The sequence below is a fragment of the Copadichromis virginalis genome, linkage group LG7, assembly GCF_057382275.1.
Source record: "Copadichromis virginalis isolate Kocher_CV1m ecotype Utaka linkage group LG7, C_Virginalis_male_GT1.1, whole genome shotgun sequence".
NCBI lineage: Eukaryota > Metazoa > Chordata > Actinopteri > Cichliformes > Cichlidae > Copadichromis > Copadichromis virginalis.
In genome coordinates this window covers 9,187,154-9,213,443 of record NC_140624.1, presented here as the reverse complement: position 1 = coordinate 9,213,443, position 26,290 = coordinate 9,187,154, and the positions used below count along the sequence as shown (strand labels likewise).

Genomic DNA, 26,290 nt, shown 5'->3' with positions numbered 1-26,290 from the left:
TGAGTTATATCTGAAGTTGGCATAATACAAATGCTGCATAGTCAAATTTGTTAACTGCTATGGTCAAAATCTGAACCACAGAACATGCATTTGATGTATTTCAACAAAATATATTTATTTTATTCCTTTTTGAAGCAACCTAACTTTATTGTGGACCAAAGGTGAAGTAAACCTACCACAGCCTTCAGACATGGTCAAGATGACCTGCTGAAGTTCAGCCTGAGTATCAGAAGTGTCTTTGAATGTGGCATGGTTGTTAGTGCCAGACGGGATGGTCTGAGTCTTTCAGGCACTGCTGATATACTGGTATTCTCCCCACAAAATCAGAAAGGTCCAAAAAACAAAATACCCTATGGGTGAAAATGCCTTGTTTATGTCAGAGGTCACAGATTACAGGATGGCAACAGGATAATACGCACTAGTTACAGCTAAGGTCAAACAAAGGACAGATGTGACAGCTACACTACATGTCCATTATAAGTCTTTATTTTCTTCTGTTAGTCAACTTCCCTCCTCTGTTTCAAAGGTTGGAAGCGATTGGAAAGGAATCAAAGTAGGAATTTAAAATTAAAGGGGAAAAAAAAGCCCTCATAACAAGAAAACAAGGCTTATAATTTATTTATTTACATACATACAAAATCCAAATAACTCACTAACATGTTGCTTTCTTTTTACACAGTTTGATTCTTGACATGAATAAACAGAAGGCAGTACATCTGTTATACAAATGCAAAATAAAAACTAACACCATGAACTTTGACAGAAGCCCCTTAAGCAGCTCTGTGTTCCACAAACAGGAATTGAGAAAAAGAAATCATTAAGGCAAGGGCAGGGACACACAGGCCAAAGCAAGGGGGGGGGGGGGATTCTGAAAAATGCTTTTTCTGTAGTGATGACAGGTTACAGATATTAAGGAGAATTTACTGAGCAAAAAAAACAAGCATCCAAATAACATCTTCCAACACAGGGGGGTGTTTTTGTTTTTTTGAAGTACACCCTCCCTCTCAAATATACCAGTAAATTTACAACATACATAGAAATAAAAATAAAAAAAATCACCCATTTTCAGACGTATACTGGCGCAGTTTCACACTGTTGTGTAACATTGTGTTTCTCTTATGACAGCAGAAGAGCCAGGCGTATTTTTATCCGTCAGGCTCGGTCTGCCTTTGACATCAAACAGCCAAAACCATTGACATAAGAAAAGACAACACTGGAATCTCAGATAATACATTTACATCACCCTCTGGTGAACGATTAGAAATAAAAGTAAGAAAAGTACTCTCCCATCACACAGTCACGGTTTGAAACATTTGTAGTTCACACATTATTTTGACACAAGTTTTTTTTTTTGACACTTCTTTCCTCCATTTCTGCTGAGGACGTTAACTCGACAGTCATGTTGTTCAGAGCAGCTTGCCCTTCAAGATTCTGTGCAAACATTCAATGCATATCGATACAGTAAACATTTTATATATTTATATATGTGTTATATTTATATATCTCTATTGAACGCGACTTTCCGCAAATTGTGGCAGTACTGTGTCACACGCGCGCGCACACACACACACGCACATTTTGTCCTGCAGACAAAATAAGACACAATGACAACTGCACTGCTTTAACTTTTCCAATATATATATATATATATATATATTTTTTTTTTTTTTAAGAGAATGCACAACACCTTCCACCTAGGTACCTTTATTCAGTCACTGCACATGTTAAATATCACGTTATTTACAAACTTATCTAAAAAGTCAAAATCTGCTGAAAAGTGACCTTTCTGGAAATGTAGATGCACTTAGTAATTAAAAACCACAGCCCTGAAGAGTTCAAAAAACACAACAGCAGAGGCATCGCTCGTTTTTGTCAGCGATTCAGTCGACAAACTTAGGATCAGGTGGGCTTTGAGTACCATCTAAAGGAACTTTGGATGAAGACTGAATGTTCAGATCGTAATTTCTTACATCATGCCTTAGCACCAGTATTACAGAGGAATAAATATCCCTGCGTTAGGTCCAGTACTTATCTCTGTGCATGCTCCAAGGCCACTAAAACGTTCGCAAAACAAACATTGCATACCCTATAAACAAGTGGACAAGTGTGCAAAACCATCTAAAACTTATTAATCGTCACCAATAATAAAAAAAGCTTCTTTTTTTTCTTTTTTTTTTTTTAAATCCTCTCTCTCATCTGTTGAGAACATACTAACTAAAATCTGACCTTTGTTTTATGTCAAAGGTCAGGCCTTGACTCCCCCTCTAATGACCCAGCCACAGACTATGACAGTAACACACCTACATCCTAATCCAAGCTACGTGGACAGACCCAAGGCTTTTGAGAATATTAATGTTGCATTCAGTGTTACTATTCAAGGACCAAACTATTACACAGATCCATGGTTTACCCACTGGGCCCAGCTCCTCTCCGCTCCCTCGAGATGTAGCAGCTCCCCAGTTCTCCAAGACCAAAAAAGTGCTTTCCTGTCCAGAGCAACAAATAAACTTACTACTTCAACTTGAAAGTTCTGTGAGAGAAATCCAAGGGGTTAAAGACTGAGATCAAGCCGAGTGCTCCTGTTATCAATAAAGCTATCTAAGGAGAAAAAGGTTGGCAGTATTCTCCGTTGTGCGTAACTATGTGCAAGTCTGCTTTTTTTTCCCCCTCCAAATTCACCCATGTTCAGTTTTTAGTTTCCTTTAAAAAGCAAAAATCAAATTAGGGGTGTTTGCAAATGCTACTTATTTTGCAACAACCGATAGTGTGCTATTGTCTGCCTGACAGTGATGAGGTGTGCACGTAAAATCTATCGGCGGCTGTCGTTACCTGTGTCAAGTGCCATATTTAACAGCACGAACATCCCTAATTTAATTTTGCCAGCCTGACAGATTAACATGTGGGACAGGAAAGCACCCAGAGGTCCTGACAGTTTGTTGCAGGGTAGAATGAGGGACACGAAGAAGAGGAGTCCAGCAAGATGTGATAATGCCCCCTACTTTCTCTTCTCTCCAGGAACCTTTCACTTTTTTGGGGGGTGGAGGTAGGGAGACCTGGACTCAGACGGGTTGTGTCTGAGGTCAGAGTTTTCAGCAAGACTCTTCGAGGGCGTTGACGACCTGCTCCAGGATATCAGGGCAGTAGTCTGCAATCTGCTGGAGAACAGAGTTGGCATATTCCTGCAGCTCTCCGCTCTCCTTCTCACACACCTCCAGCTCCCGCTCCAACTGCAGGAGAAAGGGCAGGAATAGCTTTTTAATAGCATTTGCATTTCTACACAGCCATCAGCACAATTCACAAAAAGGTGCATGTTTAGGTATATCTGAGGTTAAAAGAGGGTTCTTAAACAACACACAGCTGCATCTACTCCATTCCTCTTTTGTCTGTGATCAGTTTTCCCTGCTGCACCTTTTCCATTTCCTTCATGTTAAGTCATGTTACTGCACTGGAAGTGTGTTTGTTTGTCTCTTGAACCGATTCCCTGATTTCCTCTTTGAATTGCCTCGCCACCAATAAAATCTCTCCAAAAGCATATTTTTAATGCTCCCGCAAAATAAAGCTTAATATGTATCAAAGAAGCGGCTCAGAGATGAATGTCACGATGACTTAAGAGTTTCTTCATTACCTGTTCGGCGCTCATTTTCTGGAGGTCCTCCTCCCAGTCTTCAGGGTCGCTGTGGTGGTAGTGAGCGGGCGGCGTGAGCTGGCTGAGGATGCTGGGGTCTCGATCGTGGCAGAGGTCTGTCAGGTGGGCGATGTAAAGTTTGAGCTTACTGCGGTTCTGGGACAGGGCTAGAAGAGGGGGTATCATCTGCAAGATGTGAGGAAGAAGAAGTGAGAAAGGCGATTTGAAGGAAATGGCACGGAAAAAAAAATTAAACGATAAAATTTACCCCGGTTTAAACGGTTGAACAGAATGAAAGGAACCAAGCACGAGACACCACTTGTGTTTAAAAACAAAGAAAGCATAAGCCTTGACATGCATGCCCATCACCAGCTCATATGACAGCCAAAATTCCTGCTAAACCCCTAAAGCTAGAAAAGTGGTTCCCAAATAGTGTTTCAAGCCATGCTGAGATACAGCGAGTCGAGTCCTGATCTGCCCCGCGATTTTATGACGATTGGTTAGAGTAGCAAAGCACTGTACATAATATAAATAATAATGATAGCACATTATAGCAGAGCTCAGTACATCTGAGCAATTTCTACATGTTTGATTTATAACAGCTAGTCATGACAAATAAGTACAGCAAACTAACCACTAACAAAGGAGAAAAACGGTCAGCAGACAGTATCATTAAAGCCTGAGTGAATGGTGCCCAGTGAGCCAAGAGAGGCACTTAGAAACAAAACATCCCTTCTGAGAGAAGCTTGGCTGTGCCATAAGAGTCTGGGCGTTTTTGGGTTTTTTTTTGGTGTGTCTTTGGCATTTAAAAAAGAAAGAAAAAGAAAGCCACTCTGACAGAGTAAAGATTTGTGCCGCTAAACAAAGTGTCCTACAAAGCAAATAACTAAACCACTGATTAGATCAAGTTTAAAGCCATTATCCAACACCTGTTTGTCTGAGCCAAACGTCAGAAGCCAATCATTAGCATCAGACCAGTGACATGCAAAGCTAAGCTGCTTTCATTTGAAGTGATGACACTCTGGGCGCACGCACACGCGCACACACACACACGCACACACACACACAGAATTCCCCACCCATAAAAAAAAAAAGCAGTATATGAATGCTGAAGCACAGGATGAGTTTGTGAGGAGAGATGTGCATCAAAAGCACCCCACAGAGAAATGGAAGACAAGCAAACATGCCAATGGAGCAACGGCTTTTCATACAAGCTCACCCTTCTGAACAAAATGGCTGAGAGAGAGGGGAGGGGGTGGGCAAAAGGTTGGCTACGCCCAGATACCCTCCTCGTCATCCTGTTAGCCACAAGGTAAGCCAATTGCAGCATTAGGAAGGAACATCTGGTTAGTGTGCAAAACAGACAAGAAAAGTAGCAGCAGAAAACTTCCGAGTTTTAGAGAGCAAGCCGTGAGTTCAACCTTACTTACAGACGTGGCCACAAATCGACTGAAGAAAAATTTAGCAAAGCAGTTTATGGCAGTTAAGAAAACTACCTGATCTGGAGAGGGTTTGTGATTCGTTTGGTCAGGCGCAGTCTTCAGATGGTCATCCTCGTAGTTGTCGGCCATCAGCTTCATCCTGTTCTGGGTCTGCAAATTGTTAAAAACATCCAACTAAGATGAAGAGGAAATCGTAATTATGGCCAAGGTTTTATAGCTAACTGCTGAAATCTTGGGAGTACAGCCTGAAAACAAATTGTTAACAGGATAAATCTAATCTTACTTCATCATTTAATGAACACTGCCTGGCTCAGTTTTCACCACTGTGCACAGACGTCATTTGCATGTTATTGTACACACACACAGATGCGTGTGGAAACAGAAGGTGCACCAGGAAGTAAGAGCAAATGAGTCTGATTTACCATCTAAGACGACATAGTTTCTCTTGCTATTTACACTCATTGAATTCCTCTCCCTAGATCATCTCAGATTTGTCCCAAGAAATTCCAAAGATTCAGATGATGGAGATGCGACATCAACTCATGCTATGCAGGGTTTGATAAAACAGGCAAGTTCAACATGGACAGGCTCCAACAGGCATTTTCAGACTGGCATATAAAAAGAAACCAGTTTGGTTGACAGCGTGTGTTCAGTTTAACCTGTAGTTATTTCAGTTTTTGCCAAATTAAAAGTAAAAATTTTAAAGATATCTGCTCCTCACAGGTAGAAACACTACAAGCATATGCAAGCACAGTGAGGAGAGACAGGAATGTGGGGAGACAGAATTCTTTGCCACACGTCTTTCTCAACTCTAACCCGAGCTGCTGCATTTCAGCCATTTGGCATATGGTCATCTGGCACTGGCATCCCAAGCATGTGATTTCAAAGACTAATTAACAGATTGAACTAAGATGAGCTCTAACGTGCACATCTGCTCAGTAATTATTAATGCCACAGTGCTTTTAGTGTGAAAGTCAGACCTAAGTATGAGTAGTAGTAGTAGTGAAAGAAAGGTAGAGCCATTCACTTTAACTAACAATACATGGTAACACCCGTTTCTTTGTGCTTAAAAACACAGCTGCAGCACATTCTAGACATAGACAGTTTTACTTCTAATCCATCAGTTTCATAGAGCTTTTACTTTTTATTTAAAGAAAAGATCAAAATTATTCCCCCATCAGTCCTGTGAGGATTTATTTTCCTGCATATAGCAGCTGGAAACCTGGAAAAACTTCTGGTACCAGCGTTACATCTTTCACTCCATCACCCTCTCTGTGAACACCATCAGCCCCCTCCTCACCTGCTGCTTGAGCTGCTGCACCAGTCTGTCTTTCTCCCGCTTCAGCTGAGCCACTTCGTCCTGGGTCTTCTTCTTCTTAGAGGATGACAACTCCAGTAGTGCAATGTTAGCGTCTTTCTCGCTAATAGCCGCCAACAGCGCCTCCTGCCTGTTAGGTGGAGATGTAACAATGTGGCATTTACCCACAAAAGTAAATAGCTCGATTATCATTTATTATTCATTGCACAACATTAGCCTGCCATCTGGGAAAAGCCAGAATTGGATGACATTTTACAAGATTAAGGCGGTGATCAATAATCCAGAGTCTATGCAATCCCACTGTGTGTGTGTGTGTGTGTCTCTTACTTCATCTCCAGCACCTCCTCCAGGTGTTTCCTGCGCTCGGCTCTCAGGGTTGTGAGGTGAGCCTCTTTCTCACACAGAGACTGCTGAGTGGAGGCCAACTTAGCCCTCATGGACTCAAGCTCCTGCTTCACCTTCTCCATGGCCCCCAGCAGCTCCTCCATCTGGGAACACCGACACACACACACACACACACACGCACACACACACGCACAGCTCAATGATGATTGGAGTGGATTACCTGAAATCCACCAGGGAAAAGGATGGAGCTTTTTTTTCCAGAAAAGACACTGGATGATTTGTCAGTCTCTTATAAGAGGGAGGGACAGCAGAATTCACGTGGTCTGATGGGAAGGACTAGGGATCAAGACTGGATTTCATTTACCTGTTATTTAATTTAAACAGGCACTACAGTTATTCCTTATTAAACATTTACTTAATCACAACAGACTAAACAGGGGAATTAATGAATAATTCATGCTCGAAGTAAAAATGTACTTGGCTTTGGATTTCATTAAAGTGAAAACTTTAATGAGCATCGTTTTAAAAGCAAACAGCAGGTAAACAAAGGCGCATAAATTACATGGGCTGGAAACAACACCAACACATTTCACACACATGCAGTCCCTCCAACAATTACTAAAACTTGACCCATGTATCCTGTGCAGGGTTGTTGCATGAGACTGCATGAACTGTAGAGGTGTTGCTTTTATTGTGTCCACCCCCTGTAAGAGTCGCTGCTCACTGACACATACTGGGCTCATACCTTAGACCACTTAAAGTTGGCGAGGTTGGACTCATGCATTGCTTTGAGTGAGTGCTTCTGAGAGGCGGTGTGTAGCGGAGAAAAAAACAAAACAAGAGAAAATGACAAGCAGAGATGAAAGAAGAGGAAGTAAGAGGACGGACAGGCAGAGAGGGAGAGAAAGGATGAGCGACAGCACAGTGGCAGCAGAAAAAGGCGACAGAGGAAGAACTGCAGTTTCTTTTAACCGTGCGGTGCTGGGTCATAAATATTGCTTTGCTATATTTGTGTGTTTGTGTACCTGTTTCTCCTGAAGTGACCTGGCAGCCTCCTCCTGTGCGAGCACCATCTCTCGCTCAGCAGTGATTTGAACGCTCTCTCTCAAGGCCTCCTCCAGCTCCTCTATGCGCTCTGTCTTTTGGCGTAAAGTGTCCTTCACAGTAGAAGAAGGAAGGAGATGTCAGATTCGCCCAGTTGTACCCTGACTGAGAAAGGCAGTAGCATTCCTACAGAATTTGCACAGTGCAGATCATCCACAGGCAAGCCTCACCTTCACCTGCTGGGAGTTCTCAGACAGGTTGTCTTCCCTCTTCCTGGCTTCCTCCATAAGTCGAGCATTCCTGCTCTTCTCCACCTGCTCTTTGTGCTTCAGTGATGCCACCTTCTTCGACTGATCCTTCATTTGCCTACAGGAAGTCAGTTACATTAGATATTCTATTTGGAGCAAGAGGACAAATCAGACCTCATTTTGGGCTCCAGTTCCTCTAGAACAGTGAAAATGTGTCTTACACACAAGTGAACAGCAAGCATTTTCAAGATATAGCGCTGTATTTTACCACTTTGAGCTTACGGATGCGTGACACAGATGGCTTATCCATAACTAAATAAAGGAACTCATGCAAATAAAGTCATGGGACCAAAAACAAATATTGTATATTAGGTATGTGCTTGATGACTCAGACATTCCCACGTTACAATTTCTAGGTCATTAATCGTTGTACACCAAGTAAATGTAGTTGATTCAAATATGGACATAAAGAGGTATAATTTGCCATTTTAAACAAACATTCACAATCTTACAGACTTGCTTGGGTGAGATTTCAGGCATCATTTTGACTTTGAGTGAAAAAACAAACAAACAAACAAACAAACCCAAAAACAATAAAGCAAAAAAGGAAAAATGAGCCTGAGCAGAAGTAAGAAAAAGACAACTGCTTGCAGCTCCACAGGAAGAGAGAGAGAGAAATGTGTCAAGGTGAGGAGGAGAGAAAAGCATTGTCACTAACCTTGAGGCCAAACTGGCGGGGTGGGAAATTTCCAATGAAAAGACAAGAAAGCAGTAAAGAGAAAAGCAGACTCAGACTAAGAGAATAAGCAAACATGGAGAACAAGACAGAAGGGGTTTCACTCATAAAATATCAGCTCACGGATTATGCAGCATCTTTTCTGGATCTAACAAGGTCATGTTACACAAAATAATAATAAAACAATTGCAGGAACATGAAAAGAAGCTGCCTGTTGCTGAGCATGTCAACACTGAAACAAACCACCTCACAAAACCTCAAACACCAGCTTTCAAAGCACTCCTGCCAGGATGTCAAATGGCAGAAAGCCAATTTAGACTGCTTTTAATGTGCCAGCCACAACAGTCTCTACAGCGATACCACGTCAGATGTTTACATCGCATGTGACGAACAAAGGTCAGAAGTCCCGGAGACAAACTGTGGACCTACATTATACCTCATTAAATACTTGTTATACACATTTATATGGTGCATCCACCCTTGAATATCCACCACATGTACACATGCACACTGACAAGATCCACAAACCCACCTCTCCAGCTCACTGATCTTTTTGTCTTTGTCATTTTTCTCATTCTCCATTTCTCTGAGTATCTCCAGGAGGCGGTCCACTTCAGCTTGAGCTTTCCCAGAATCCTCTCTGTGGCGGGCCACTTCCTGTTCGAGGTTCCTAATGCGCTCAGCCAGCTCAGTGTTGGCTTGAGCTTCCAACGCTGCATTCTGAGCCTGATGGAGAACAAAGGCTGTAGTTTAGACATTTCAGGCCACGTGAGGTGCCTGAAGCTTTATTTAATGTATTTGTATTTAATACGTATTTAATGTATTTCTCACTCTCTTAAGTTGATTCTCCAGTTTGAGGCACTCTTCCTTCTTCTGTTCCAAGGCAATCTCAAAACTCTTGAGTCTGGAGTCTTTCTTCAGCCCTGAGGAGGCCAGGGAGGAGGCGTGCTCCTTTAGGTCCAACAGAGAGGTCTGTGTACGTGTACACACACACACACACACACACACACACACACACACACACACACACACACACACACACACACACACACACACACACACACACACACACACACACACAAAGGTGAATCCATTCCAGCTTTAACTAACAGAGCATCAGACTAAGAATACATTAACACCAATGCAGGCATCCATGCCTCAGTGCAAAGTTAGGACTAACAGGGGGGAAAAAAAACAACAAAAAACTGATGCCCGTGTCTGACAGCACTGTTTTTATTATATTAATAGAATCACAGTAAACAAGAGTTTGCCTGTGTGTTTTTTTGCATATGTTTCTCACCTCTCTGTCTGACAGGTCTCCCTGCAGTAAGCTCAACCTTTCCTTCAACTCTTTCAGCTCCTTTTTGGTACATTCAAGCTCCTCCGTCTTCTCCCGGTCGTCTCTATCTCTCTGCTCTTTTAGACGCTCGATGATCCGCTCCTATAAAGAGGTGGAGGAAAGAATCAAGCAAGATTCTTATACAGATTATCAACTATTATGGACTAATACAAATCTGCAGAAATTAATCCACCTTTTCTGCAAGAGACTCCTCCAGTGTTGTGAGAGCAGTGTCAGTATTGGAAGTGTCAGCCTGCAAAGACTTTACTCTCTCCTTCAGGCTGCTCATCTGCTTCTCCTTGTCCCTCAGTTGTTCCTGCAGGTTCTCGATCTGCAGTGAAAACACAAGTAACCATCAATAAAATTGATCTTGCGTTGGACACATATTGCCATTTCAAAAATAAGATTGCACTATTCTCTGTTAACGTTACCTTCTTCTGAAGCACATTGATCTTGCGCTCCTTAACCTCCAGCATATCCTTAAGGTCGTGGATTTCCCCATTGAGGGTTCCCTTCTCCTCTGACATTTCTTGTATCTGCTTGCTCTTTTTATTCAAAGTTGCTTCCTTCTCTTCCAAACGAAGGCGCAAGGCATCCACCTAGATAGACAAGATGGGTTAGCAGTTTACGGACATGAACTACAGACGTGTCCTGCTACAAGTTAAAAATGAGTGTGGACAAAAGCAAAGATTTAAACTTCTGAGGAAGATTTCAGAGCGGTGTTGTGTTTCTGAGATAAAAAATACTATTATTTTACTATTTCCATGTCATTGTTTATTCAGTACCTATCAATGTTTTGAGATACGAGGTGTGCCTGTTTATCCAGATTAAAAAAATAAAAATCAAGCTTGGTTCAGGAAAGAAAAAAAAAAAAGAAGCTGCACAGTCACCCAGTTAAATTATGCAATCGGTGTGAATGGTTATGAGTCCGGTGTGTAAAGGCCTCTACAGTCTATACCAGGGGTCAGCAACCTTTAACACCCAAAGAACCATTTGGACCCGGTTTCTACGGAAAAGAAAACACTGGGAGCCGCAAATACTTTTTGACATCTAAAATGAAGACAACACTGTGTATATTGGTTTTTACCTTTATGCTTTAATTAATTAAAAAGCTGAACTCAAATTATCCATGTAGCAAACAAAAACTGTGAGCCGTCATCCCTTCTGGGCTATCGGAGTGTAGCGGAGCCTTGACCAGAATTTTAAAAATAATTGGAAAAAAGCACTATGCTCCTAAAAAATTAAAAATAAATATTAAGTATCTGCATAATATTTATTTTACCTGGTTAATGTGCTTTGCGGGGCGTGACGTACCTGAGTGGCATCCGCAATCACGCCTCACCGGCTTGTTCTCTCTGCTGTTGTTTGTATGTGTCGGGCTGTGAGCTGCAAAGCTACAGCCGGCTGTGTGTGTGAAAAGTGGTCAATAAAGAGATGCTGAAGAGCATGTTCATGTAAACATCGTTGGGTCTGCCGTGATATGTTTACAATCGGACTTCTGCTCCTGAACCTCTGTGCACAGTGCATGCTGTACGATCGGGGCTGTACAAAGTCACTTTCCTCTTTACGCAGGACTGTAAGCTGTTATCTGTGAGGCGTGAGCGGTGTTTGTTTTTAGCATAGATCATGGTGGAGAATAGTTGTTCACATACGTATGTGGATCCGAAGATCGACACTCCACAAATTAGGCATACTGGTAGGCCACTCTCGTCAGAAGTAAATACAAATGAATCTGCCCAGGCATCATTAAATGTTGTATTTTCTTCAGATATTTTTCTTTTCTTACATTTCTCCATACTTGGCCTACCTGGGGTTGAAGGTCTCAGTAAATGCACGTCATTTCGGCAGGTATACCGGCTTCCCTGAGTGTGACGCTTATTTTGAGCGACGAAAAATAATAAAATATAACTTTATTTTTATTTTTATATTTCAAGATCAGAATAATCTTCCAATTTAGAACTAACACAAATAAAATACACTTCAGTTAGATTTATTTTTCCAAACCATGCAGAGCCGCAATATAAGGACTAAAGAGCCACATACAGCTCCGGAGCCACAGGTTGCCGACCCCTGGTCTATACCAATACAGTGGGTGAGAAAGTATGGATACTCTACCTCCGTCTGTAAGATGGCAGCCCGCTGCTCTTTGGCAGTGAGGGATTCCTTGAGGACTTCAATGTGTTGCTTGCTGTCTGAGAACTGGTTGGTAAGCGTCTCCAGTTTTGTCTGCAAACCGAGCAGCTCGGTGTCCTTCCTGGAGAGGTCCTGCTTCACCTGCTCCATCTGAAAAAAGATTAGCCCGAGCGCAGAAAGAAAGAGGAAGGGTTGGACTAATTGTAAAATGGTAAATTGATTCTTATATAGCGCCTTTCTACTGGCGGAGCACTCAAAGCACTGTATACAACGTGGCTCACTCACCCATTCACACAATGACTTTCTATCTACCAATCACAGACATTCAAGTTGGGGTTAGTTTCTTGCCCAAGGATACTTGGCATGCAGATCAAACCTTCTGATCAGTAGATGGCTAGCTCTACCTCCCGAGCTACTAGGGGTGGGGGGAAAAATCGATACTGTGTAGTATCGTGATATTTTGTTTGCTAATAATGTATCGATACAGGGACAGCAGAAATCGATATTTTGTTACAAAAAAAGTTTTTGTGGACTGGAACATGCTCTGACTTCAGAGCATGTTGATCAGCTCCTTTTTCTGAGCAAGAATCCTGACATTCCTTCACTGTCCAAATGTGTTTAACTTTTTTTTTGGCAGCAATAAACATATTTTATTTTAAGTTTAAAACTTTTTTATTTAATGTAAAATTATACTTTGTTTTAATTTACTTTCAAATTCTTCAGTTGCTAAATGGGCTGCATAGTTTTCATAAATTGCATAGTTCAGAATAGCTATAATTGTACCAGATGGTTGCATTCAGTTAAGTTGGACTAGACTGTAATACAAACCATTCAGTTTGTCAACAATAAAACTGACTGAAATGAGAGAAAGACTGAGTGTGAGACTTTGATATTAGATAAAATGAATATTGATAAAGTTTACCTTTATGTACAGAATCTCAATATCGCAAAATATTTTTAAAAAATTGCAATAATATCGTATCGTGCGTTAAGTATTGTGATAATATCGTATCGTGGGATGTATGGTGATTCCCACCTCTACAAGCTACAGCTACCATGAGAAAAAGGTAGTTTCTAGGGTTTTATGTGTGAACACAAAAAAACCCATAAGAATTATTACACAGTCTCTGACCTTGTTCTTCATGAACTTTGTGTGACTGCGGTAAACCTCCATCTGCTTCATCTCTTCTTGACGCTCTTCACAGCTCAGAAGTCCATTCGATTTCAGCATTAGCAGCTCCTCCTCCATGTCCCTGAGGCTCCGCTCCATTGAGTTGATTTTTGCATCCTGGAGTTAATGGAAAAAGGTTATCACCAATAGCATGTTGTCACCAATACACTATAAACACACACACATTTCTCTATCTAAATGTTCACCTTCATGTCAATGACAGTTTGTAGGGCCTTAGTTTTGGTGGACTCTGGAGTTCCTTCATACCGACGGTGCAGCTCCTGCTGTGTCAGATGTAAAACACGGTTGATGAATATCGATATCTTACCAATCAAACCAAATATGATGGAAAGCCTTAAAAGTAATGCATGCCAAAATTAATAAACTGGAGATTACCTCTCTCAGAGCAGTGATCTCCCTGTCTCTCTGGTCCAGCAAACTCTCAAGGTGATGCCTGTGCATTTCTGCATCAGCCAGTCTCCTTGTCCTCTCCTGGTCCTCCTCTGATGCCTTGGCAGATGGTCCTAACACAGCAAACATAACAACTTGTTACAATTCTGATGTATGTAAAAAGACTATTATGAAGTCTAGATGTTTACAACAGCCAATTGTGTTTAACTCTCAGAGACAAACAAAGAAACAAAAGCACACAATTGTTTAGCAGGTAAGGATATCCGAGGATAGACTCTGCACATCTACTGTAAAAGAAAAACCAAACAAACAAAGCACACAACATTGAACCTAATGGGCAGTGTAATTTAACTTACTGAACCCCTGAAGCCTTAAAAACCTGCCATCCTAAAAAAAAAAAAAAAAAAAAAAAAAAAAAAAATCATAGCGAATGCTGAGGGAAGTAGTGTGCAGAGGTCACCAACTTTCTGCAGAGTCAGTCACTACAAACCTCCAAACTTCATGCGGCATTCAGATTAGCTCGAGCTTCATGGAATGGGTTTTCATGGCCAAGCAGCTGCATCTAAGCCTTATATCACCAAATGCAGTGCTATAATGCATGCCGCCATTGGACTTTAGGGCAGTGGAGATGTGTTCTCTGAAGTGATGAATCATGCTTCTCCGTCTGGCAATCTGATGGTCTGGGTTTGTGGAGGCCAGGGGAACGGTACTTGTCTGACTGCATTGTGCCAAGTGTAAGGTTTGGTGGAGGGGGTATTAGGGCATGGGGTTATATTTTAGGAGATGGGGTCAGCACCTTAGTTCCAGTGAAAGGAACTCTTAATGCTTAGTACACCAACACATTTGGACAATTTCATGCACCCAACTTCGTGTTTGGAATCATGTTCTGTTGCAGCATGATTCCACAGCAGTACACAAACCAAGGTGCAAAAAGACACAGATGAGCGAGTTTGGTGTGGAAGAACTTGACTGGCCTTCAGAGTCCTGACCTAAACCCGAGAGAACACCTTTGGGATCAATCAGAGCGGAGACCTCAGTGTTTGACCTCACAAATGTGCTTCTGGAAGAACGGTCAAAAATTGCCATAAACACACTCCTAAACCTTCTGGAAAGTATTCCCAGAAGAGTTGAAGCTGTCATAGCTGCAAAGGGTGTGCTGACATCATATCGTATGAACAAGATCGTATGTGTTTGAAAGCAGACAAGTGAATGTTTTTGGCAATATAGTGTAGTTTCTAGCTCTAAAAACAAGCACCAAAGGTAGAAGTGCCTTAAACCTGCCTATCTATTCTATCCCTCCAAGCAAATTCCCCCTTAAATATTTCCCTTGTAATTACTGTCATCTATTAGACTCAAAAGGGAGGATAAAGCAGGATATGAGTTGCTAACCTGTGAACATACAGTCATCTTCAGATTCGCCGCCTCACTCATGTCCAGTTTAAAAACAAGATGACGGTCAGTTCGAAGACTTCCCAACAGAACTTTGTAACTTTGTTAAGCAACAGGTGACATTATGGAGGTGACATCCATCTTTTACATACAGTCTGAGTGTTTCACCGCACCTGTTATAGGACACCAACCGTTCTGGGGACTGGCCTGAGTGTTTATACTGTGCAAAAAAAAAAATCTAGTTATGATTGCCCTGTTAAAATGAGCCCAGAGTGAGTACATATGTGACAGGAGTTTAAAAGAAAGCCCCAAAACTGCTGAGGGTTCAATGGGTTTAAGCTTTTTCTGGAAGGAGTTTTAGGTTTCTTTTAATTTCATGTACCTTTGGGTTCTTCAGATTTCATGTCCTTTGTATTTACACCCTAGGGAAGACGGCATGCAATTACTTTTTAAAAACACCTGAGCACAGGCTTGGAGTGTCTTTAAGCTCCTGCTTGAGTTTAAAGGAGAAATCATGTCTAGAAAATGGAGCAGTGAATGCCACAATTGACCTACAGCTGTGTGAGCATTAAAGGAGCTGAGGAAAATAGGCTGGGACAAGTGATAACCTGAGACCTACTGAGTAATAAAATGTTAATGGATGAATATGATTGGCCTAGAGTTTCAAACAGTTTATTTGTTTCCTAGTGAACCCTATACATGAACCAGAAGACATGCAACAAACAGCTAAACAGTCATTAATAATCAATCAACTGTAAACTTCATTAAACTATTTTGGTTTTTCCTGCTTAAACCCACCTTTGCTCTGCAGCATTTCCAGTAGTTTCTTGATGGACTCATCTCTGGCTGCCAGGGTCTGCTTCTGTGTGTCAATCCTCAGCTCCATCTCCTCCAGGGTCTTCCGAAGAAGGAAGAGCTCCTTGGCCTGCCTCTCATGCTCACCCTGTAGCCGTCGGTAGTTCTCCTCTGTAGGTTCGGATGTCAGGGCCAGGTCCCTTCCTTGACTAGCAGGATCTTGCTGGAGCAGCTGGTTCAGGTCCCTCTGGATCCTTAGCTCATCTTGGAGAGCCTGAACAGTCATCTGGAGATGCTAGGGACAGAGGAGAGACACACATATAACTGCTGACAATTACTGGTTCTACTCTTTGTTCTCTAGCCTTTATTGCAAGGCTATTTATATGACAAGGGAGACGAGGTGAAAATTTTATTGATTTTATGAATGATGCACGGGCTACTTTCTGGGAATGGCTCCTGGTAGAGTATTGCGTTGCATCCAGCCAAACAAAAACTAATCATAACTGAAAATTCAGCAGCGCCACAACTTATAGATCCAAAACATGGAGGCTTTCTGAGCATTGTTGCAATTCATGGCCAGAGAGATGCAAGTGGTGAAACACAATAAGCCCCGTATAGTATTGCATTGTTTGTGGCATCTGACGCCACAGACTCTTGGCAGAGTTGCTGTGAGACAGTAACACAAGGCTGTGTTACACTCTGGTCTGAACCAGCTGCGAGCATTTTCAGATGACAGAACAAAGAGAGAAGTCAGTGTCTGCCTCCCTTCGTATCTCTCCATCCTCCACCTCCCACGCCCCCTCCCTTTCCTTCCTTTGTTATTCCCTTCTTCTCCTTCCACCAGCAGTCTACACTCCTTCTCTACCTCCCTCTGATACTCTCACCTCTCTTCTCACTAACCATCCCTTTCCATCACCCTCTCCACCCCGTGACTAAGGCTGACTCACTGCTGTGACTGCACCGATCCACCCCCCGACACAACAGACGCACACACATGGGGAGATGCATGTGCGGACAAGAACTGACACACACACACACCCCTCCCTTCCTCAGCCCCCATATTCTCACTCTCTTCTGAGAAAAGACAAGAGTTAGGTGTCTGAAAGAGCACAAAACATTGCGGTTATATGATGCACTTTCTAAATTGATATAACAAGAAGTCAACAGCTTATCTTCCACACTGGATAATGTGATACAAACATTTTGTGTAACTTAACTCTGTGGCACCGCCATCACCACATCCAATAATTAAACATCTTTGGCAAATCTCACAAAAAAAGCAGCGTTTAATCAATGCGGCAAGGAATCATTAACAAGAAATAACTGGTGATTATTCTATTATTATCTGACTTAATGTAGGGGATGAAGATGGTCAATTCACACTACAACATATGGCAGTATATAACATTAATATTACAACAGCAAACAAAACAGAGGAAGAACAAAGCAGAGGAAGACTCGCCTGTGGTATGAATTGGGAAACACTGTGTTCAAATTCAAAGTAATCCATTTAAATATATGCATAAAAATGTAGACATCTGCTTAAACAGCTTTACATGAAACTTAAACAAATGCCCTCCAATGAGGACCTGAAGGGAGGCAGCTTACTCTTACAGACAAAAAGCAAGTAGCAATAATTTAAATCATATGCTTTTAAAAGCAAGACAGGTTTCAAGTTATAGTTAAGTAGCATTCCTCTCATTTTTCTGCAAGCGGAAAATCATTCACACCACCTACACCTCACAATTTTTAAAAGCGATAACTAATTAAAAATATCTATGGTTAAATTTCTGGCAGTTTATTTTCTCGACAAAACTAAAATCATATTCAGTCAACCTTTTTTTAGTTACTCTCTGGTCACCTCCTTAAAATGGCTCCACTTTAAGAACCACCAACGTAAAGTTATCTTTAGGCCCAAGACTAAGATCTACGCAAGTAGTAGTTAGGGTTAAGGTTATAGTAAGTAAATGTAATAAGCGTAAGTTAATGCAAAGAGTCAGTACACTGCTGTGTGCATGTTTGCGTGTCCATGCTTTCCATTGCACGTGTGCCAGTGTGGGAGGCGGAGGCAGACATACAAAAGCAGACATCTTTAAATTAAAGCACTCGCTGATTACGCAGTGCTAGTCAGGCATTACTGGGAATTAGTCCAGAGTGTGATTCTGTGACTCAGCAGGAGTGAAAACAGCAAATTATACAGGTCTGCCCACCCATTAAGAACCACAGTGAAACAAAGACGATGCTTCTTCATTAACGAAACCCAATTTGCACGAGCCCAACAACCTACCGTAGAGTATTTAAAAAGACCTTATCTGCACTTATCCAATTACACTTTTAGATTTTAAACCATAGAACCATCCTATGCAAAGTTTGTCGACACTACACTTATTTATTAAGAAAGAGGGAATCGAGACAGAAATACCTGCTTAGATGAACTCCTATTTAACGGTGCCAAAATATGTACGGTGTATTGCTATATACTTAGTTTTAACAGGTGTAGGTCACAAAGGTGTGATTGCTTCACTAAAATGTTGACAAAAAATTTAAAAAGAGAGATTTGATAAAATCTTCAAATTGCATATATGCAGTATGTGATGATTAGTGCTTAGTTAAACATCTAAACACTAATCATTACATACTGCATAGACGCAGTATTAGTAAATTGTAAATTGCACTATTTGCAAAGCCCTCCTTTATTATTGCTACCTTTTGTAATGTTCTCATCTCTTCTTTTTTTTTTTTCCTCGCACATTTTTCATCCTGTTCCTCAGATGAGACTTCCACCCTTTTTCATCTAAAATGCACAAGCATATAGCTGCATATAAGAGGATTAACTAGATGCTCAAAAACTGTCACTAACCTATGCAGAGAGAGAACAAAAAGAGAAAAGCATTTGTACTAAAGCGGACACACTGCTTGAAATGCTTTTTTCCCCCCTCCTCAAACATGTTAAGCTCTGGAAGTTTGGCAAATCTATCCAGACTGAGAGACATCATATGATGAAATTAGAGGGAAAACCCCCCAAAACAAAACAAAAAACAAAACAGAGGCTAAAAGTCTATTTAAGCATTAAGCAACGCTCACCTGTGCTTCATCTTGAATAACACGATACTGTTCCTTCCAGACGGCGATCTTGGATGCCTCATCTTTCCTGAGAGCTCGCTCCTTTTTTAATTCTGGACTCCAGAAGGTCTTAATAGAGTTCATGGAGGAGCTGAGTTTGCTTTCCTTAACTTCCACTTCTCGCCGCAGCATCTCATTCTCCCGCAGAACCTGAGAACGCAGGATAAATGGTAGGTACATGACAACCCAACATATGACCGGTGAATGCCATAAATTAACCTCTTCATCAAAATTTCAGAATTGAGAAAATCGTGGGAAAAAACTGGCAAAGTACCTCTTTGAGTTGGGCCTGCAGGTCAAGTATGGTATTGTCCCTTGCCTGCCTTAGAGAATGGGGCACTGTGGAGGCCATGTGGTGATCTCCAAAAGCTAGGGCATCTCCAGCCATCATGCCTGCTGGTAGCACAGCATTGGCAGGCACTGTGGTGGAGATATTAGGAGTACTTGCTGCTACAACTCCACTGCTGCTACCTCTCGACCCATAAGTCACCCTCTGTCTCCCCATGGTGGTCACTGTGCCACCAGTTTTGGGAAGGTGGTCACCTCCCATGGTGACCTCATTGTCACTCAGGTACATTGGTCCTGAGGTGGCATACGCAGCATTGAGGGACTGGATGTTCTCCATTGAAAGGGTCTTGCCTCCTGCTCCTCCAGGACCTCCCCCACTGCCTCCAGTGCTGTTGGTACGCCGGTGCCCCATCCGAGGAGAACGGGGGAGCCGAGGGGAACGGCCAGATCCCTGATTACCAGTACCACTTCCATCTCTTCCTCCGCTATGGTTTGTATCCCCTCTGCCAACAGAGCGAGCACTACCGTACATTTTTGACTAAATGGAAGGGAGGCACTACCAAATCTGAAGAACAACCCTTAGTATCTGGTTATATCGTTATGAATTTTACTAGTGTTAGAGATCCAGCTTAAACTGGTGAGCACAATGTTCATGATACAACAGAGGTCTGAAACACTCCACTCTCAGGGGTTGCTGATGCTAACAGACCTCAAAGATAAACTAGCCACTGTTACAAATGAGGACATCAATCTGCAAAGAAAACACAATTGTTCCCAGTTAACTGCATAGCAACAACACACAAAATAACACATGAATAAAACAACTGAATGCATGCAAAACTGAAAACAGAGTACCAGTACAGACTGAAGGTTTCACTGTCTTAACTGAATACCTTCCTGCAGTACAGACAGTTACGCAACTGTACACAGTCATGTCTAAGAAGAAAATTCTTCTAGTGAAGGGTCCTTTGGAGCGAAATCTTTGCTCTAATCTACTTGAGGCCAAAGGTAGAAGTGATTTTAGGTTAGCTTTCAACAAAATGTTAATCTTGTAACAAGTACTTTCAGGTCACAACCATATAATTTGCACATATAGTCTAATGTTACAAGGTTTTGGTAGTAATGTAATGTGTCTAAGTAGTCTGACGTGTGTGTGTGTGTGTGTGTGTGTGTGTGTGTGTGTATACATACATACATGTATGTATATATGTCCACCACAGACATTTATCTTGAGTGTGTTTGGCCTTGCTAACTGCTAATGTCACGTTAACACGCCGGCTAACAGTAAAGCATGACACTTGTGCCTTTAATGACGCTTTAACCCCGTTTGTTAGCTTCTGAGTTTTATATTCCATTGTGTATTTTGCCACCAAAATAAATGCTGGCTCTCCGATTCATTCTTCTAATTTGCTATCGCTATGGATTAAAACTAGCAAGGGAGGGAAGGAGGGGACTGTCCATGCTGGACATTGTGGGGGGAAAAATGTCTGAGCGTGAAAATTTGTATACAAACGGAAATAACAGTTTGTCAGATAGCTGGGTAGATGTTTAATGTGACAAGTTAATCGTAAGTGTCGTCAAAATGTGACACGTTTAACGGGAATCAAAGCTTTTTTTCCTTTTTTTTTTGCACAATCCCATCGACTCCGTACGGTGTCTGCTTTGGAGACACCCATATCAAACCATATCCATTTTCCTTCTCCTCAGCTCAACGGTTTTTCATTTCAAGCTACGGTTATTCATTCACCGGTTTACATATATGTAGCTGTGATACTGCTAATTATAAAAGAAAGGGAAATACGACAAACGCTTAACGTTAGCTCGCCGTTACATATGGAGGCTAGTATATCCAATTTATGTGGTCAAGAAGAACCTTTTTTTTTTCTCGCTAACACAATAGCCACAGAGGAGAAAAACCCTCCGAACAAACTACCTTTGTCGTTGTCTGGTAGAAGCCAAATCCTTGCTAATAGTGGATCCTCTGTCAAAAATAAGTCAGCTGCAAAAATCGTTCATTTTACGTTAATTCTTCGATAAATGTCTATCAGATTTTCCCATCTTTTCACCAGCAGTACCAGCGGCTCAGGAGAGCCAGGGCGCCTCAGTGACGTCAAGCCTCCGGCGCGCGTTCACGGCGGCCTTCCTCGCCACGCTTGGATTTTAAAAGCGCGGTCACGATTCTAAGTTAGAAGGAGGGGACGTGGACAGCAAGAAATTTACCGACATCTCGAAAAATACAAAGCTTTAAATGAACATAAGGACAGAAGTCAGAGGTGAGGGGAGTATTTTGAACTTAAATGCAATGAACATTCACATAATAATAGGAAAAAGTAGTTTACCACCATTTGATAAAGAATCGGTCCTCCTGATATTAACAACAAGTATTATTCAGATATGAAGGTATGATGGGCTGATGATAAACAGAGCATTTTCATTTCGAGTGAAATTTATGAAAGCAAATACATGTGGTAGGTTTAGGGAGTAATCACCAGCAGGGGGCAGGGCATACCTGCAGGAAATGTTTTAATAAAGAAACGTTAATAAAAAAGAAAATTGCAACTCTTCAATTCATCTTTCCCATTATGGTTAAAAAGTTAAATATAGCACTTTATAGGCTGCTATTGCAACAAAAGACTAGTGATCAGACTGTTTCTTTCTTTATCAAAAGAGATGTTTAGGACAATGTAAATGGTAAATGTGTAGATTGAATATTACAACTTTATTTACGTATAGAGCTTATACTGTTTATATTATTTTGCAAAATGTTTTAAAAGTCTTACAGGTCATAACCATTTTAGTGAGAATAAAATCCCTTAAAATAGAATACTTTGTGGGTTTATATTCCCCCCCCCCAAAAAAAATTACCTGGAATGTCCCCAGGAAATATCGTGTGATGTCTCTTTTAGGTCACGTACAAACGTGACCACAAAAGCTGAAACAAATCTCTATTATAACTATACTTATTACTACATATTTAGGAATATAGGCTAATTTATACAAGAACAATATAAAAGGAACTATTAAATATAGTAGCAACTAGAAGTATGAAAGTGTGTGGGATAAGTCGTGTTTTTCTGTGTACTAAAACATATTTTGGTCCATTGTTCCTTTGTGAGCCTTTCTATGGAAATGGAAATGGAAATTTCCATTTTTCTGTCCCTAACATTTACAGAAATATTGCACTCCACACATGCTTTGGGTGTTACAATTTATTTTTATGTTCAAATAAAATAATATGTTAATTGAACAATTACACCTTCTTGATCCATCAATTTATAGAGATCCAAGCACTACAGGAGTTCTCATCCCCACAGTCAAGTACTGTCGATAAACACCGTGTTATTTTTACTAATTAATTAATTTTACAATTGTAAATGTGATAAACTACATTAGATTGTATGAAAAGGCTATTATTTTGAAAGAAAACACCACAGTGACTTCCTTTTACATATTTCCTAAAGCCTGATAAAGAATTGGTCATGATTGCTCAAGTTTGTAATAATTTTTCTATTTTATTTCACATATTTGACAAGGTAATAATTTTACATCCATTGAATTATGTTACACATCAGAGCTAAAATATAAAAGATTGCATCATACTTAATTACTCATTTCTAACTGTTTTTTTTTTATTTATTTATTTTCATTGTTATAGCAAATAAATGGTTGCACAAATGGACAAAAACACAGTTTTAACAAAGGTGAGTGAAAATAATAAAGATAATCTCCTGAAGTGTTGCATGATCATTGTTATTATTAGTCTGTCATTCTGTCTACAAGGCTGAAAAATCTGAGGGAAATAAATTCCTAAAAGGGTTTAAAACTGCCAAAAGATTAAGGTAACACATGTGACAAGAAGATAGTCTATATTTATCTCTAAAATACATGTATACAAAAGATATAACCAATCATTAATCTGTCATTTTTCTGGAGATCTAGGCCATCATCAATGACGTAACATATAATGAAATACAGAAATTGATGTGAAAAAAAAATCTAATTACAGATCAAAGAGATCAGGAAATTTCAAACAACATGCACAGTCATAAAAAATAAACTGTTTCCACAGACTTATTTGGACTAATTTCACTTTAGATCAATAGTATGCACCCTCACTGTGTAACTCTGTCAGTGTCAAGACTGTCTGATTTTGAATTTCAAAGTAAAGGCCTTCAGAGATGTCATATATGAGCTATCTTTGTATGAATTTAAAATGCTATTATAAGGAAACTTGCTATTTCCACAGACCGATTGTCAGATTGACCTGATATTAACTGTATAATAATGAGAGGATATGTATTGTGGCTCAAAATTGGAATTAAACATTGACAAGAGGATTTTTCTATATACTGGTGTTCTGAATGCAGGTTTTAAAAAAACCAACAACAACAAAAAACAAAACTCTAGTCAAGAACCGTGGGTAATCAAATTTCAAAGGACGATACTTCTGTCGTTCATTTCAGACTGACTTGACCCAGGTGGTAAACACTGTTGGGGTGTGCACTGTGGATCTAAAGTGAAATTATTATGTTAAAACAGCATATACTTTTCATATTTTATTATTTCTATTTAAATTTGGAATATATTTGTTTTAATAGTATTTTGTTTTTGTTTTCTAGATTTCATTTATGATTTACATATATCATTAATGACGGACTAAATGAGTAGATTGACTTGGAGATCCCTTTAATTTTGAAACCAGACCTTAGTTTCTCTTACCGTAATACCCATAACACAAAACAACGTGGGGGCTGGCTCAATCGTTTCAGTAAAATGATCCAGCTCATTAAATTCAAGGGTGCACATTAGTCCGCTTTATCTTCCCTCCATTTAACCTTTCAGAAATGGGCTCATTTATTGAGGGGCCCTCTGTGTAGTTGTCCATATTGACCTAAGTCTTTTTATTAATTTAAAATCATTAATTAATTTTGAATATGCTTATTACGTATGATTTTAAGGCTTATATCATTTAGTTTCATGGTAAAATCAAAAGCAAATGTAACAGCATCAAAGCCTATCAAAGCGATCGGTTTGTGAGCGTGTGTGTGTGTGTTATGGTTATGAGGTCATTCTCCGCCGGCGCAGGCGCTTTGTGCTGAAACCGTTTCTCTATCTAACTGCGCTGCTTATTTGAAAAGCGAGCCCCAATAATCGCAGCTTCGGTTCTCACACTGGGGAACGTATCTACCTGACATTTAGCTACACGTGTAATCTACCTGTGTTCTGTTTTTTATCGCTGTGAGGACCGCTGAAACGCCACTGACCGTCACTTGTCTTATTGAGGTAGGTCGCTATCTGCCACCCGGCACAGCTCAACGTTAGCGCTTGGCGAGCTAACCTGCTAGCTACTAGCAATATTAAACTCACAAGCGCTAAGGAGTTAAACTCAGCTTATCATTATCAAACAGAAATTATTTTTTAAATAACGTAAGAGTCTACCACTCAGCTATGGATATTTGACTTGAGTCAACAAATTCAAACAAACAAACAAAATAAAATCGCTAACTGCGTAATAACAACAACAAACAAGCGCTAATGTTATCAGATGGCGTTAAATTGAATGGAGCAGCCAGGAGGCGGGTCTAAGCGCGTTAGGCCACAAGAAAGACCCGCCTAGCTAGCTTTGAGTAGATGGGTAACAGTCATTGCTTTGGTAGCTGTTCAACCTATTACACCGGTCTAGCGCATCCGGTGTGATGTTAACCACTTGGGGATGGAAACGGGACCCGAATATGGTAAAGTTGCGAATTATAGCTTATTTTTAACGCTTACAGCGGCGTTAAAACGACGAGAGTGGTGCCAGTAATGTGAAATTGTAAATTATTAAAAGGGAATATATTTAAAGACGTGACGCGGAAATTGGTCACCGTCGGTTATCGGTTCCCTGTTAAGGATTAGCCAGCGCCAGCTAACTAGCTGTTTGCTAGCCGTACTCGTTAGCTCGCTAACAAAGAGCCTCTCCTTCTCCTCGCTTTGAACGAGAAAGTCGCTGTAGCTATTTCAAATTGATGTGCTGTCGCACATACGCAATGAGGACAGATGTGTGTGCATGAGAGGATTAAATTAACTCCGACTCATATTGTGTTAATTTGCGCAGCCGTTTGTTTTATTTTTCTGAATGTTATTACAGCCAACGTTATCCGGTTTAGTTCTGACATTATGGTTGCCTGGTCAGGTAATGGCTGCAGCCGTGGCAGGATAAAGATGAATAAGTAACAAAATTTTCAACGCAAGGTTGCATGATTAAAGCAGGAGAGGAATGCCAAGCTGCCACTGCTGTCATAAAATGCTAGATGGCCCCTGTCTTTTGCGGATACAGTAAAAATGTTTATGGCCTTATGCGGCTTTAAGAAGTGTATTATAAACTGCGTTAGCCTTTCTGACAATATTAATTGACATTAAAAATGCTAATAATATTTTTCGCTTATATTGGAAACATTGCTTGCATTTTGTAACAAATCTCAGGTGCAGAATCAAATGTCATTGTCGCCTCCCTTGTCATATAGTTAAAATGCTTAGTTTTGCTGTGCAGTAGTTATAGATAATAGCTTGTTTAGTTAACCTGTCAGTTGAATTGTATTTTAATGGAGCACAGCTGAACAATACCACTTTAAAGGGAAATTTGCCATGTGTCACATGTGCTAGGGTAAGACCGAAAATCTTTTGAGTGTAGATCTTATTTCTAAACCATAAATGATCTGGTGGTTAAGTGTATTGCACTGTAAATGAAGTCATGTTTTAATTCTTAGATTCTGGTCTATAAGCTGTACTTAGCACTAAAACAGAGTTGTTAAACTTTTGTTAAACTGTATACACTGTAAATTCTGTCTGCAAGACTAGATTAGACTAGATTTTCACAAGTCTTGTTGACATTTGACATAAT

The 26,290-nt window shown here is 40.6% G+C and overlaps 1 protein-coding gene across 4 annotated transcripts; it reads right to left on the bottom strand.

The window, feature by feature from the left end:
• Window positions 1–602: 602 nt before the first annotated feature.
• Window positions 603–21,551, bottom strand: LOC146704426 (ELKS/Rab6-interacting/CAST family member 1-like). 4 transcript variants are annotated; one of them, XM_085461563.1, is made up of 20 exons: window positions 21,341–21,551; window positions 19,394–20,158; window positions 19,081–19,269; window positions 16,000–16,291; window positions 13,798–13,925; window positions 13,608–13,685; window positions 13,363–13,518; window positions 12,213–12,380; window positions 10,529–10,696; window positions 10,291–10,428; window positions 10,059–10,199; window positions 9,590–9,730; window positions 9,291–9,484; window positions 8,005–8,140; window positions 7,756–7,887; window positions 6,713–6,873; window positions 6,368–6,515; window positions 5,122–5,217; window positions 3,626–3,811; window positions 603–3,227 (listed from the first exon to the last, which is right to left on the bottom strand). In XM_085461563.1, exons 2-20 carry the CDS (start codon window positions 19,937–19,939, stop codon window positions 3,090–3,092), a joined length of 3,336 nt encoding a protein of 1,111 aa, XP_085317689.1. In that variant the 5' UTR covers window positions 19,940–20,158; window positions 21,341–21,551; the 3' UTR covers window positions 603–3,089. The 4 variants fall into 4 exon arrangements, 2 of the variants coding, with proteins under 2 accessions (XP_085317689.1, XP_085317690.1); XM_085461564.1 differs by having other exon boundaries at window positions 13,608–13,682; XR_014921170.1 differs by lacking the exon at window positions 603–3,227 and adding an exon at window positions 4,845–4,923 and having other exon boundaries at window positions 3,748–3,811.
• Between the last annotated feature and the right edge of the window lie 4,739 nt (window positions 21,552–26,290).

Coding starts and splice junctions, on each gene's coding strand:
- LOC146704426 (XM_085461563.1), bottom strand. CDS start 19,939: ATGTACGGTAGTGCTCGCTCTGTTGGCAGAGGGGATACAAACCATAGC. Junction 16,292..19,080: donor TTATTCAAGATGAAGCACAG/GTGAGCGTTGCT, acceptor CTCTGTCCCTAG/CATCTCCAGATGACTGTTCA. Junction 13,926..15,999: donor GGAAATGCTGCAGAGCAAAG/GTGGGTTTAAGC, acceptor TTGCTGTGTTAG/GACCATCTGCCAAGGCATCA.